The 16506-nt window shown below is 36.5% G+C and overlaps 1 protein-coding gene across 5 annotated transcripts in view; it reads right to left on the bottom strand.

Annotated features, from left to right (window-relative positions):
• Positions 1–16506, bottom strand: part of LOC134665178 (protein sidekick) — a 57603-nt gene that overhangs the window by 22985 nt on the left and 18112 nt on the right. For 3 of the 5 annotated variants that reach the window (XR_010098341.1, XM_063522034.1, XM_063522035.1), the window contains exons 2-6: positions 2411–2506; positions 2044–2220; positions 1553–1769; positions 693–1396; positions 520–615 (exon numbers count right to left, since the gene is read on the bottom strand). Coding sequence is in view for 4 of the 5 variants with exons in the window: in XM_063522034.1 (XP_063378104.1) it covers positions 520–615; positions 693–1396; positions 1553–1769; positions 2044–2220; positions 2411–2506 (1290 nt within the window). In the remaining variant the exon portion in view is untranslated. The remainder of the gene's footprint in view (positions 1–519; positions 616–692; positions 1397–1552; positions 1770–2043; positions 2221–2410; positions 2507–16506) is intronic. The other 2 variants (XM_063522036.1, XM_063522037.1) reach the window with 1 other exon arrangement.

Raw genomic sequence — 16506 nt, 5'->3', positions numbered from 1 at the left:
TGAATAAAAACTTCTAAAAAACTGATGAAACTGAGAAATGTGTATGTAAAATAGCTTCAAGTATAATTATTGTGGAGTAACGTACAATATGTCCAAGACTTAAAATAAGGAGAACAGTATGAATTACTTATTGTTTCGTGTGCGACTACTATTATTAAATATTGTATTGAATTTCATAAAATAATACAGGGGTAAATATATGGATATAATGGAAGCATAGATTACCTATATTTTAGTTTAATATTATAAACATTACTTAATTAAAAATCAACACAATATATATTGTTCTGAATAAAAAAGGTTAGTGTTAACATGCAAAAAAAAAACAGATAAACTGACTACCTACAAAAGCTGACAAGTATAGTTTTTTCTAAACGTAAAATGAAACAAGTGTAAAATAACTAACACTTGCACCGTAACCGAGGATAAAATTGTAAAAAATAGCGTTCACACATGTGCTGAAAAAAAAATCATTGCTGCATTGAAGAATGTGCGGTATGACTACAATCAATATCTTACTGCCAGTATCGAATTTGAACGTTTTTGCCTTTTTATCCGCAGTCCTCACTCTTATTAACTTCATCTGACTGCGCGGTACGCGAATATGTTGTTTAGCTGTATGACAGTCAATGGTTAGTGTTGTTTAGTCTACATATGATACACTGTAAATAATCGTAGGTAAAGTAACTTACTTTTTATTTTTAACCATGTATAAATGGATGATTCGCCAGCTTCATTGCTGGCGATACACTGGAAGATACCCATATCGTCCATTTTTAGGTCGCTGATGACGAGAGAGCGGTCTACCTCGACACGATAGCGTCTTCCCCCATCGTCCACATCAGAGTTATCGGTTTCTTCGGTTTCTGCGCCGACGCTCCAAATTTTTCTTGAATCTTTGTACCAGGTGATGCCCGGCAACGGAATTCCTTGCACGTTGCATTCTAATACTATGGTACTACCAAATTCACCAAACGTTTCGGATTTTAAAGTGGTCGTAAACACCGGCTTCTCAATTACAGTGACGGCGGCAGAAGCCGTGACGGTTGCGAATCCTCCCGTTTTTAATCTCGCCTGGCATGTGTATTGACCTGTATGACTTAAATTAGCTGAAATTAAGCTCAAGGTTCTGTTCCATTGGTCTTGTAAATCGTAAGTGACGCCGGCCAGATCTATTAAAATGCCATCTTTAAACCAAAGTGTTTCTAATTCGTGCAGAGGCCTGGCATTAGCTATGCAATATAAGTTTACAATTTCTTGGCCTTTTGTGATTTTGGTGTCTTGTGGTTTGATTATAATTTCTGGTGGTATTTCTTTTTCGTCGTCACCATATACAGTTAATTTGATGTAAGGGCTGTTCTCTACTTTTCCTAGTTGCGTGTTTATCGCTCGAACTCTGAAACATTACGTATAGTTTGTTACTGGGTTGACAATAGATGGGTACCTACTTTGTTTTACCTAGCGACTGCTGTTGCGTGTGAAGAAAACCACTTTGTAGTATAATAACTACATAGTTATTTCAAAGCGATTCTTAAGCGGTAGTTAAACCAACCTGTATGGCCTTTCGTCTTCACTAGAAGCTGATAGAATGACGAGTTGATGTTGTGGCGTAAGAGCATATTTTTGGTCGTAACGAAGAGCTCCATTTTGATCTTGCCATACCACTGAAGGAGGTGGTTCAGATTCAATATAAGGAAAATCAAGAATTGCAGCTCTGCCGGATTCGACAACTACTACATCTTGTTCTATGTTCCCGAATACGCCCATATCTGCAAGTTAAAGATAATTAATTTCATAAGCGCGATTAGCACAAAGAGCACCTGGTTTCATTTTACTACATTCTGTCAGAAGTAGAGTATTATTTTAAGAGCGTGGTACTTTAACTTAAAGCTACGCGGAAAGTTTCCCCATTACTTTAGCACCAGTCAACTACTTTGTATAATGGAGTACCTATATTACTCTTTAATAAATTATTTTATTATTCCTCAAACTCACTAAGAGTCCTTAAGTAAATGGGTACTTATAAGAATTATTTAAGCTTACACGCAACGACAATATTGTTTTTTTCGCTGAATATGGCGCCGACGTCGTTTTTGGCGATGCATTGATATGCTCCTGCATCATCTCGTTGGGTATTGAGGATCTTGTAAAAGAGCTCTGATGAATATTCTCCTAATGGTATACCGTTTTTCAGCCATCTATATACTGGTTGAGGAATCCCTGTAACACGCAATCGTAACATAGGTCAAGTTATGAGACAATGGAGTCAGACATACAAATCTTACACGTAATCAAATGTAAATCTATTACGCAAAGATTACAAATGAAATAGTAGAACAATTCGAATTTTGGAAAAATTTAAGCAAATTACGTTAGCTGGGGAGCTGAGAAAACTTTTAATTTCTCTTACCGTGTGCTGAACACTGCAATATTTTGGTGGTGCCTTCTCTGACTATGCTGTTTGAGGATGAGGGCTGCATGCTGAATCGTGGTGGCTGCATTTGTACTAGAACAATAAAAAAATACATTATGATTTTATGTTATTTCATCCTTTGATCGACAAAGACGCCAATACCTACGTGTACGGACAATTGCACACACAACCGCCAAAAGGTTGTGTGATATTTTAGGATTTATTTAAAGAACAATATTTGAATACAATTTTAGCAATGCCTGTTTGCTTGCGTGCTACTGATGGGGATGCAATTTTAGTTTAGAACCTGAATTGCCATTTAGGATTCGGAAATCATCTCCTTCGCAACTAAGTGCAAGTCTATTAATGAAAAAAGTTTAAAGTGAATGTAATTAAAATGAATGAAGGGCAGGATGTGCTGTAGGAATTATCGGTTTAATAGGGTAGGTATAAAACCGATTAGATAGCGAGTTGAATAATAAATGAAAGGACTCTCTAAGGTAAGCCAGCCGTAAACGTAAGATGTAATGTAATGACTGTCGATAGATACCTACTTGTTAATGCTGGTTTGACCTTGGTATAGTGAAATAACTAGTAGATATCAACCTAATTGGCTACCTCGCTTAAATTGTATGCCATTTTTTTATTACACGCCCCGATTAACTGCCATACATCTACATTAAAATATAGGCACCCAAGAGCAATAAAAACGGTTACATTCTGTATACATATTCATTACAGAGTTAAATAACTGTTTTCAAGTTCAGTGTATTCGATTCGTTTAGAAAGATGTGATTTCCGAGAATAAAAATACTCTATGTTCTTTCCCGCGGCTCAAAATACTTATTTCCATACCAAATTTCATATAAATCGGTACAGCGGTTTAAGCGTGAAGAAAGAGGTTACAGACAGACACGAGTTACTTTCGCATTTGTAATATTGGTAGAGATTGGTAAAGATGAGCCCAGCGTAGGACTTTATGATAATTGCGTTAGAAAATAAAGCTTTAAGTTGATTCAAAGTTGGCCGGACACACTGCCGTGTGACTAGATTCTTAAATGTCCCTCAATGAAAACGAGTCACGCACCAAAACTCAGAAGTAGGTACAAAATAATTCCATGCCATTGTTCTTAAATTGCGATATAAGTATTTGTATTATTCTTTCTCAAATGTAGAGAAACATACAGTTTTACTAGTCAAATATGCAAGTGATCCAATATCAAAATAAGTATGTGATCTCAACAAGAGTAAACGCATACTTCTTTATTAACGTTAATTACCAATGAAACGGGATGTTGTTGCAAACGTCCTAAATACATTTGAGATGACTCAGTAACGACGGAAAGTGAAAAAGACGATCACTTAGGACACGTCATGCTATTCGGACCCGCAGTCGAATATCAAGGAGGCGTGTTTAATGCGCTGACCGATTTTATCTTTCAATCGGAGCACGGGCCGTCGGTCCCACCGAACTTGTTACGACACAAAACCATTTATCGTGGCCGGCCGGAGTCATTTTGGGAACAACGGTTTTCTATTTTCAAATAGGCTGCTAATAGCAGTAGCTATTTCTGATTTGTAGCCTTGTTACAAGTTTTGTTAACTTAAAGTGTTCACATGGATGTTTAGATACGTATTCTAGCTAATATCATTTCATTTTAGAAAACAAAGACAAAGTTAAACTTAACAACATGTTCACGTCGATCAAGAAACGATGAACGAAACAATGTAAAAAATATATACTGAACATGAGAATTTCCTCAACAATAGACATTCAACAGTTAGGTATGGTTACGAGAATGTTGTTGTGATTAAGGTTCAACAATGATTCGATTTCTATCTCTCATCCTAGTATCAAAGTGAAAACTAACAAGGTTAACAAAACGAGGCAACCGGGAAACAATCGAAGACAAACTGAGAAATGCGATGAAGGAAGTCACAAGTTCTTATCGTAGTGTATTTTTCTTTCAATGAACTGTGTCGCCGGCCTATTCATCGCATCGCCTCGCCTCTATCAGACGCTGTTGATTGTAATGTATAGGGAGCTTGAACGACTTAAAAGATTGACCCTTCTCTATCGAAAAAGGTCGACTCCACAGGGATTGCTAAGATTTTGGCACGTTGTAAATCTAGCTAATCCTTTTGTTTGCAACCGAAACCGTACAGTGTTAGCCAAGTCATTAGTAGCGTTGGAACCGTTGCGCATTGAGACTTTACCCAAAACCTGTCGACTGTTTTATTTCGAAACAGCACTTATGAATTTTCTCACTGTTCTACCTAAAGAATTGTATTGCCGGATTTTGCCCTCCTTTGTCCATTATTTGTATGCAATAAAGCGTTAAATAAAATACAATAATGCGCCTGAACACGGAGAGACTACAAGCCTTTATTGCGTTTACGTCCGAAAAACAGCGATAAAGGATTATCCAATCCAAAGGGTGAGTGTATGGCGAAGCTTACATTACTTTTATAATGAGCATGCACGTTTAACCCGCGCGCAAATGAACGCGAGACTCAATGAGCTTTACAACATGATTTTTAAATTTGTGTTACCATGTGAACGATGAATTAATTATTCAAAATTACAAAATATTTTAATGCATGAAATGCATCTGAATTGTATGTAGATGCCCTTTTACAGTAATTTTTCATCATGTTTTGTTTTTAACCGACTTCCATTTCATAGAAGGAGGAGGTTCTGTATTCGGTTGTGGCTTTTTTTTCTCTATGTACGTTCACCGATTACTCCGACATCCGTAGTCCGATTTGAGTAATTCTTTTTTTGTTTGAAAGGAGCTACGAGTTGGTCCCATTTTAATTTGGTTCTGTTCTGATGATGGGATCCATGAGGAATTGAGGGAACTCCTCAATTTTTAAAGGCACGTGCATGGTGATTTGGGTGTTTTCTTAAGCAACTCGAGCATTTTCTCCCGAAAACCACCACTTTGATGAAATAGACCTGATGATGATGATTGTTTTGATGATAATGATGATGATTTTTTAAATGTAGTATGTTCAGCGATTACTCCGGCACCTGTGATCCGATTTGAGTAATTCTTTTTTTTGTTTGGAAGGAGTTGCCTCCAAGGTGTTTCCGTATTATTTTTGGTTCTGGTCTGATGATGGAATCCATGAGGAATTGAGGGAACTCCTCAGTTTTTAAAGGCACGTGTAAAGTGATTTGTGTTTTCTAAAGTAACTCGAGCATTTGCTTCCGAACACCGCCAATTTGATGTAGTGCAAGTGTAGCCTTACCACGAGTTTGACATTGACATATTCGCTAAGTTAGCGACGCTAACGTCTTCGTAACTTACTTTTTTTGCATCTCGCTCGCACTAATATGCCAGTACGAGCGAGATGCAAAGAAAGTAAGTTACACACACGCTAGCGAATAAATCAATGTCAAACTCTTGGTAAGCTGGTAAGGCTACTGATCGGGGGTTAGGGTTAGGAGTTAAGGGGTCGGGGATTAAGAGGTCGGATAATGGTGGTTGAAGGGCTGCTGGTTCAGGGCCGAGGGGTACATGGATCAGGGGTTTATGCGCTGTGAGGTAGAGTGATCGGGGGGGGGGGGGTTGAGGGATTGGGTCAGAGGCGGGGCGGAGGTTGGGTTTAGTGTAGAGACAGGAATTATAATTTCCCAGACAGACTCGAGAAAATTCCTGATTACATATTTATTAAAGTGGGTACACGAATTTAGTGTTAATCATGATATTGTTTTTCATTCATGCGTCGCGCTCTTAACAATGCGTTAAAACTAAAAATAGAAAAATAAAAACTTTTTACAAAAAAAAGAAAACCGACTTCAAAAAGAATGAAATAAAATATTATCCTTTTTAAGTCTATGCGTTACCAACTGATATGTTTGAAGTCGGTGCCAAGCCAAGTAGTAACAATACCCGTCAAAAATAATCAGCTTTATGACTATAAATCCCATTACAACTGTATTAATAACTATTATAAATGTGTAAGTAATTCTGTCTCCCTCTTTGTCGCCTTTTCATGGCTAAACAACTGAACCGCTTTAGGTGAAATTTGGCAACAATTCCTTGAATTGTTTTATATTTTGAAATGTAGTCCTCTGAATCAGGGACGGGACATAACTTCAGTCCCAATCCCACGCGTGCGTGCCGACAAACATGGTACGGACTGTGCCAAGAAGGTTTGATCGTGTGTTCTGAGGTGTGTTCTTAGGTATAGTCGATGCTAAAGATATGTTGACACTTTTGCACCTTACTCCTTTGTAATAAGATGAAAAGTGTAAACATATTTTGAACGTCGACTGTACCTACAGAAAGTACGTTCATTGTCGTCGTGTAAGGCAATCCAACGTACATCCTTATCGAATCGCACCAAAATCATGGTATGCTTCAAAAGTTGGCTTGGCACCGACTTCAAACATATCAGTTGGTAACGCATAGACTTAAAAAGGATAATATTTCTTTTTGAAGTCGGTTTTCTTTTTTTTGTAAAAAGTTTTTTATGTGCCTTCAGTGGACGTTGTCGTATTATACTGTCCTTGCTTGAGACATTATAAAATCAAGCTCATCAACATTGACTTGACGCCAACTTGTAGATAATTACGACGGTTGGAAGAACACTAGCCGAGTCAAATTGGGCGACCCGATCTGAAACTGTTTCGTAACTTCCTTTTGGAATCGAGAACTAATTTTCAATCATATTTTGTAAATTTCATGGAGTTTCCAAGTAAATCACCTACTTAATTTATAAAAAAGTTCGTACTCTTACAAGGGGTCTTCTTTCAAGTATGTATGTCGTAACTTAGTTAAAATGAGCGTATTTACAGTATTTAAGCATTATTTCTTCCTTTTAAAGCTACGGGCGTTCCTATACGATACATCTGGGAAATATAACGTGTGATTAACATACCTTTTATCCGATTCGATGTTATTGTTGAAACCCCAAAAGTAGCTACATAACCTGCTTTTATCTCTTCCTATAGTTACTTTGTTTTAATATTAATATTTTGTCTTGGTTCCAACATAGCTGTTATTTTAGGCCATATTACAACGAAGTGCTGAGAAAGCTATCCACTTACACCACCTAAGTGCATTTGGGTTAATAAAGTTTCGAGTTTATTATGAACTCGCAGCTTAAGATGCAAGCTAGATGTTTTTATAAAAATTGAGGAAGGAGGAAGTCAATAAATGATGTTATTAACACGTAAGAAGCAAGAATTTGTTTATTTTTTACGTGCTCTTGATTGACTGCAGCAAAGCTGCCCCAGTTAGCGGCAGTCAACGCTCAACACGTGTACCTACAGTATCGAATTACATCGGTTAGAACTACATAATTTGAATAATCCAACCATGATATTTCTACGTTTAACCTGATTTTTCACACCTATTTTTATTATAACTAAAACGTATGGCTTATTGTACGAACTACCATGCCAACCTATTTACTATTGTAAAGTCGAGAATTCCACGCCTTTATTAAGTAGTAGTTCAAGGTAGGCTTTTATTAGGTAGTAGGTTAAGGGGTACAATTTCACAATTCATTCATATCACGAACGGCCGTTGTACTAACATCCCTTTTAAAGTGAATATCACTGACATTTCGAATAATACAGTGGGTATAAAATAATTATATTGTGACATAACTTTATATATACTTATAATATAACAATATTGTTTGTTATTGTATTGAAAGGGGCTAAAATTGGAAAGTGCATGGTGTTATTTATAATTACCGTGATTACCTCTAATTCTTATTTGACTATAGTTAGTAACTATCAGCTTTCGTGGCAAGTTTTCAACGACTATCCTGTTACAGCCTATTTATAAAGCTATTGTATTAACAACGCGGAAGATATTTAAAATGCAACTAGATACCAAGTTACCAACAAAGCGTGTTCAAAATTAAGTAAGGTATATAGGTATAGGTATAAGGCATTATGAGATCATCAATGCATGATATGGAGAAGTGTATCATCTTGGGGCGAATGAATGGTAAACGCGCTCAGGGTGGGGCTCGTAAGAGATGGTCTGACGCCATGAAGAAGGCGAGTGGCGGCCGCCAGCACCGTGCAGTTCACTTGGCTTATGACCGCAATCAGTGGGGACATGTTGCATGTGGTCGCGATCCTCAGCATTGAGGGAACGAGGAAGAAGAAGAAGAAGGTATACCTAATTCGTATTACGAGCAAAATTGGCTTTAATATCCAACCGACGGAACACGGAATCTAATGAGCTGCAGCTCGGCTATTTCAACAGGGAATCAAAACCGGAGAATATTGCAACTTTGGACGTTGCTAATACGTAGCTAGAAATTATGAACTATTCAACTACCGGATCGCATATTAGTCTTGCATTACTTTTTAAAGCACACTAAGTCTATATACATACACGACATGATAGCAATGATCTGATAAGATATGATTAACTTTATCTTTTTACTGTGTAACCATCATCATCATGCAGTTATTAATTAATTAGGTCACTACCCGTGTTTTGGTTTTGATGCCAATGTAGAAATCACAGACATTATTTGTATTATATGGAACCTTCCTGAAAGACCCATTAGTCTCCAAATCAGAAACATTAATAACGTACAAAGTACTCATCCTTCCCAACAATTACCTACTAAATACATACATCCAAATTATCGAGCTCAAGTAAAGATCGGATAGCGATCTAAAAATAGATATTGCATCGTTTTCAGGTTGCAGCAGCGCTTTTAAACTTGAATAAACATTGGTATCGCCGGCTCTTTTGTGGTTCAGTTTCATCGACAAAATATACATTGATTTTTTACGCTGCGCTGTGATGTTATCTTATGAATCCTTGAACCTAAATTGTCGTTGGAACACTCAGAATCAGAAACGTCGGAATACCCCTAATAATAAATTTGATGCTGTTAGGATAACAATAACGAGTAAGGCAGGTATAGACTGTCCGATTTCTAAGATCAAGTTCGCCATAGATTTACTATGGCGCACTTGATCTTATAGAAAAGCGGACAGTTACGAGTCTACAAAAGGAGTGTTAACTTCAGACATAATAAAATCAAAACATTAGGTAAAAGAATGTTGCATGGACACCAATGCATTACTTAATTTACTGTAACGTTTTAGTATTAATTCAATTACATACAGTAGCATTTATATTAATCCAGTTAAATTCAAATCTAAGTTAAACAATTAAGTATATCGCTTCCATTCTTTGATGGCAGTTTCGTTTGAGTTTTTGTACAACGAAACAGTTGTTTACAAAGTTTAATTTATACAACAAGCGGGTACGCAGATGTTTGTTCATTAAATAAACGTTGATAGATGAAATTTTAAATGCAATTTTACTCCACCTAATTTGATATTAAAATGAGTTATTTACCGACAAAGGTAGAGTTAGAATATGCAGCTGGTAAAGCTGAATTTGTTAAGCTTCAAAGACAGTAAGTTTCAAAGTTAGTCATAAAGATAGCGATTTGTGTCCATGTTTCTCTGAGGCTACTCCCCAGGAGATTAAACTAGGTCCTTGGCAGCGAGTACTATTTATCGCAGATGTCTTAGTTTCTGTACTGTCAGAATGTTTGTTAAACTAGAAGCTAGAGATTAGCCTAATATTAAGGCAAGGTTGAGATAATACCATAAGTAGATGAGATTACGCCGTGCGTGTACTGTACGTATAAAAACCTTTTTACCTAACCCAATATTATAGCATTACGGCAGTAATTATTTTAGTCTGTGAGGGCTCCCCACGTTCATTATTTCAAAGCTTTTCGCATTATTTTTACTAATCCTTTGCAGCCTACCTGGGTTTGCAGGCAATGTAGACAGAAACAAACAGTAGGTACACTGAAAGAAAAATCATTAGTAAACTAAACCAGGAATTAAAAAACAGTTCTGTACTGGGGGAAAAAATTAAGTTTAGTAATAATTATAGACGTTTCACTATTTCTGTAAAGTTTATTTATTTCTACAAACAGCTCAGTAATCCTAAATCTAATTTCAACAAATAGATAATAGAAATTGCAAGAACTAATAGAAACTGCAATAAGTCAATTTGTTCCTATTAGTTGACTCTCCTTTTCCCCGGATTAAGTTTATTTTTGTAATTCTAAGGCCCACTTGCACCATCCCATTAACCCGGGGTTAAGCGGTTAAACCGTTAACTTAGTGTCAAATTGTACTGGTAACCATGGCAACTCCAGCTTTAACCGGTTTATCCCGGGTTAGTGGGATGGTGCAAGTTGCCCTAAGTGTGTTTTTGTTATCCTTTTCTCTCAGTGTAGTCTTTATTTGTATCTTATTGTATTTTAACACAAGAATGAAGACCGACATCAGGTTCTGACAAATAGAAAATTGTTAAAATGACAGTGTGAATGTACCTACACAATTACACATTTAAAATAAATAACAATCTTAATCTAAAATAAATTAACATAATAAATAAATCATAAAAATCAGACGTATTGAAAACCCTACGTCTATTATAAATAAAAACTACAACCTATGAATAAAATTATCTATTGATCCCAATTAATGCCTTAACAGCGTAGCTCATCACTTTTTCGACGTTTATGCAAGGCCGGCTTTATATTGTTGCCGTGGCTGGATTGTTGGTGCTGGGGCAACAATGCTAATGGCTGATGTGTCATTGTAGGCAAACAATGGAGGGGATTTAAAAACTGTGTGCAAATAGAATAGGTATATCGAATATACTGGCACATTATCATTTCCTTGGTGGTTATGGTTAATTTTATAATCGTAAACTAACTATTAAGTAAATATATATAGTAACAGACTTCCATTAATCTGATATTAAATTATTCGGACATGCTGCGCTGAGAAAGCAAATAGTCCGAATCACTTGACAGTACGTACTATTTAGTACAGATATTGTTTATTGATCTTCCAAAGAGAACAAACAGTACTTAAGCATAATATAAACTACGATAGACAAAAAGAAGTCATTTGTTAAAGATCGATATTTTAAGAAAGTTACCGAAACCTATTTATATTTACAATATAATTCTAATACATAAATATAAAATGCTTTGTACACTATCATATTAAAGCGTAAAACACTAGTATCTTGCTGACGTTATTTTATTACTGCATTATACTGAAAGCTGCACATGCTTACAAAAGGCAATTCAACCACCTGAAGTGAAGAAAGTATAAATAATACGTACATAATTTGTTATAGGAAGTACCTATACAGAGCTACTCAAGATAACTACATACTACTATCTATACAGTTAAATGGCTACTCTCCCGTTTGGAAATCCATTAAAAATACATCAAAATGACTGAAACGATTTATAAATTTCACTTTTAGGTGACGACATCTAACGTAACAATATAAAAAAACAATGAAAATGTTTCTGTAAATAAATCTTTAACTGCTTATTCCCTATTGGAAGTCTGTTAAAAAGGCTCACGATATCTGAAAAGGCTCCAGAGAGATAGAGAATAAATTCGTTGTAGGAAACTATCTGTTTAGTATGTTAGTGGCCGGCGATTCAACGTGCCACAGGTGTGAGTCACGTAACGGAAACGCTTCTTTACTGCGAGATTGATGTTAGACAACTTGTAGCGTTCCCATCGTATATTTAAATATTTTATAAGAAACGTAAAAGGTAATAAATTGCCAGAATTGATTGGCTTGTTGGACACTGTATTCAGTGTTTTTGTCTAGGTCATAGGATTGCAATCTATTGTAATATTAGTGACATTTTTTGGTCGGGTATGTTCAGGCACAGAATAATGGTTCAGGATATGAACTCAACTATACCTACAATGAATTCTTCTTTACAGGTTATTTATTAATAGCCTGCTAAAAGGTCGAAACTACGATTAAAGAAAGCTAGGCTGCCGTCCTAAACAAAATGTTTCCAGCGAGGTGCACAGTCAAATCAGCCGGGTAGATGTCATTACAACCGCTTACAGGGCGCATGCAAATCAAACGTTCAATCAAACCAGCATACGCTCCTGAGGCCTAAAGGAAAAAATGTTATGCGACTACGATACTTGTGAAGTTCTTATTGATAGGATAATTTTTGCCAAGGAACTTTGTTACTGTGATGGCACAACGTCAACGTCACAAGCTTTTTATAAGTACTTGTCGTTCGAAGTATAAATCGTATTGTCTGTGAAACTAAGCGGAAGGCAGTGAAAAGATAATATTTTAGTCTCGAAATGTAAATCCTTAGGGTCTCTCTCGGGCACTCTATATGTAGCTAATCCTTCGAACGCGCACGAAATTTACACACTCCAAATAAATACACATATGTAGTAGGTGCGCGAGATCACAGTTAGACTGGTTCAATTCCATTCCAGTCGTCCTGCGCTGAGTTGGTATGAGAATGCGCGGCCAGAGTGAGTGGTTGCTTCTTTATTGTGTCGCACCCGACGCGACGTTAGGGGTCATCCATTAATTACGTCACACGTTTAGGGGGGGGGAGGGGGTCCAGAAAATGTGACATGTTGTGACAAGGGGGAGAGGGGGTCACAAACTTTGTGACGTCACTTTAATATCATCAGTAACCAAAATTTTATTTTAAATCATTTTAATTACTTTACAGTTCAAAAACAAGTTTTTGGAACGATAATCGTTTTTATTAGTTAAATTTTTTTTCATAATCAGTTTTGGGTTATAAATTTACTAATATTATGACAAAAAAAAAATAATACTTAAATCGATTTTCCGATTTCGCTGAAAAAATGTGACGTCACACCAGAGGGAGGAGGAGGAGGGGTTTGCCAAATGTGACCAAGTGTGACAATGGGGGGGGGGGGGGAGGGGTCAAAAAACCTTGAAATTCGTGTGACGTAATTAATGGATGACCCCTTAGCTTCCGTTTGGTGTTGCGCGGTTTCGGTCCGCCAGCTGGCCAAATGAGACAGGATTACCTATTGAAGGGTGATCCGATATTGTCTTTTGACGGTTCTGTACGGGTATGTTGATTGCGCTTGTTTACGTGACAACGTGGTGATGAGTCTGTTTGTTTCAATGGCGCCGTGTTTGTTTGCTATATATATCACGTGGATAACCCCGTCCATCATACTTACGCATGCTGACATCGTTAATCTTGTGACATAAAATTGTCATGTTCAACTTTCTATGTAATCCTATGTATTCCGCAAAACAAAGCTTGGCGGTTTCCTAAGGGCCACTTGCACCCGCTAACCCGCGTGGTTACCCGGTAAACTTGGAGTTACCATGGTTACCAGTAGAATTTCGCGGGTCCAATATCAGATGTTTCACTTTTATCGAACTGAAATTTCAACATTGTAATCATAGTGACATTAAGTCGAATTTCAACTATCTTGAAAATGCAACATAGAACCCTGTAATATTGGACCAGCGATTTGACACTGGGTTAACGGTTTAACCGGTTAACCCCGGGTTAGTGGAATGGTGCAAGTGGCGCTTAGTGATATAGGTAACAACTTTTTATTGAAGTGACCATATGCCATGTCTCAAGTTCTTATTAAAACAAGACTTAATAAATTAACCCTAAAAAAGAGCGTCTCCCATCTTAAAGGCCGGCAACGCGCTTACAACCCCTCTGGTGTTAGGGGACGGTATTCGCATACCATCAGGCGATTCGGCTGCTCATTTGCCTCCTATATCATAAAAAAATTGTACTCAATAAATAAAGTTAATTGTAGGTAGACTCATTATGAAAACACATTAACTAGTACTTAATCGATAAAACTGAGATAAAATAATAAGTATTCCAAACTCTAGACAAGAATAATAACGTATCTAGATTGCGTTACTAATGATCTTATATTTTTTGTCTTGCTTAATGGAGTTATCATTTATCTATAGATTAATTGTCTCTGGCAAAAACTGTGATTGTGATCACTGATCAGTTCGCTCTCTTATAGCGACGCACTTAATGAGTTCAGTAAGTACTGTAGTTAATATACCTATCACAATTTCTAAAAATTAAATCACATCCCCAGCTAAACGAACGTAATTGAAATATCCATAATAAAATGCAAAAAGGGTATTGTTGTGAGCAGCTTGCTTATAACTAATGCATATGGAAGCCTTTTACCCTCACCTCACTGGTTTCATGTTCGTTTTATAAAGAAGCCATGCAAGAGACCCGGCTGTTCAAAGCAATGTGATGAAGTAGTGTTACCTGCTTATTTTTATAGAGAGTATCGAGCGCGAGAAGAGAAAGATACAAAGGTTTATGTTCAGATCCGATATATTATATTTTATCCGCAGCTGATAAATAAATTTAAAAACTGCTGTCAGGATCTTTGTTTATTAATAAACAAATTAAAATACGCGATAATAAAAATGTACATGTTACGACTTTCAATCAATTACATACTATCATTTGCAACTTCGACCGGTCACACCTACTACTATTCGTGAACTCCTATATACTGATCGGATGTCGGACTGAGAGTTCAGTCAGTCAAACATACATAATTAATTTTAATTCTCAAATTATGTACTCATAAGTGCGTTACAAATACCTTATAGATGACCAAAAATTACCCAAAAATATTCACGCTCCAGTACTAATTAAAGGTGAATTTGCTAACGGAACTGCAGGGCCATACAATACAACGTATCTATAGGTAAAGCTTATTCTACTTTTGCCGTCGACCGACAGAGTATGGTGTGACCGCACACTGCAACCGGTCGACACGAACACTTACACGTTGAATAAATGCCTTGCGTACCCCTACCACTGCACTAATACACTGAAAGCCGCTTACGGGGCTAACTGACATTCTAGGCACGGCTCCTGGTGCACGCTGAACCGCAGTCACCTTAAGAACAAACTTGCATATGAATTGGTCCATTGAAGGTAAGGCTACGTAACAGTCTATCTTTGTTATTTCACACATAAATAACATATGACCTTTCGCTGCTCTTCTGGCCTACATACGAACGACTTTCTTGTGGCCGTCAACTGCAGCTATAAGTATGGACGATCGTATAAAATGTAAAGAAGTTTGTATGTACTGCCCCGAATTTTTTGGTAATATACATATGTAAAACTCTCCCTAATATATTTACAACCTACCTGGCATATAAATAACATACAATTATACACATATACTTTGCAATTCAAATCCAAATGAACGTTATCAAATATGTATCATTCAAAAGTCAATTCCACTAGTCAAGATGAGGAAAAATTTCAATATTTTCCACTCTTGTGGATAAATGCTACTTTCTCATCAAGTCATCAGTCTTTGTAAATAAAGACAGCCTTCACGAGCTGTAGCTCTACTATGAGTTCCGTGAATGACAGTGAGAAGTGAAGATAGTGAGAAAGTTAAGGAAAATGTATGGAGTAATTGTACAGTGCCTCTACCGGTCACGTAAAGAACTAAAAATTTCAATTTTTACCATGAGTTACAAACGTTTTTACGCGAGTTTTCCATACTTGCCTAACTTCACACCTAAAACGCTCTCTTTCTAATTATATAATGAAAACTGAGCCAGAATTATTCTGCGTAAATACTTTACGCGAGTAAACGTGACAGATGTTATGGAAAAATACGTGCGTTTCCAACGTGACATTTCTGTCAACTTGTAAACACAACAAATACGCTGATTTTTCACGAATATTAATGCAATTTTCAACGTAATATGTATAAATTTATAACAGTATGTGAACTTCAAGCAAAACTTTAAGGGATAAATCAATTAATAGTTCGATAAAAGGCTGATTTAGTACAAAGGTAATGAGTTATACTTGACATCATATTTTCCTATTTCTACTGCTACATTTGCGAAAATCACATTGCTTACGAGCAGTTTTTGGTTTTAGGCAAGAAGCTGATTGAAAACAACATTTCCATGAAAACCCGGATTGCATCATGTATGCATGTAGAAGTTACATATGTATTAAGAATTAAGGCTCAATACAAGGAGCGGTACATAGACATGTTGCTGTTTTTGTTGCTGGGTGCACATAACACATAGTAAGAATAAGACATACCGCAAGACCTATTATAATATTTACACAAGAATTGCTACGTATTTTATTAAGCATTATTATCTTAAATAAAATAAAACATACAAATGCTCTGTGGGTTTATTTATTTTTCTTTACTAAGTAAGTATTATTTTATTTTCCGTTGTTCA

The sequence above is a fragment of the Cydia fagiglandana genome, chromosome 6, assembly GCF_963556715.1.
Source record: "Cydia fagiglandana chromosome 6, ilCydFagi1.1, whole genome shotgun sequence".
In the NCBI taxonomy this organism is placed as follows: domain Eukaryota; kingdom Metazoa; phylum Arthropoda; class Insecta; order Lepidoptera; family Tortricidae; genus Cydia; species Cydia fagiglandana.
This window is presented reverse-complemented; position numbering and strand designations above follow the sequence as displayed.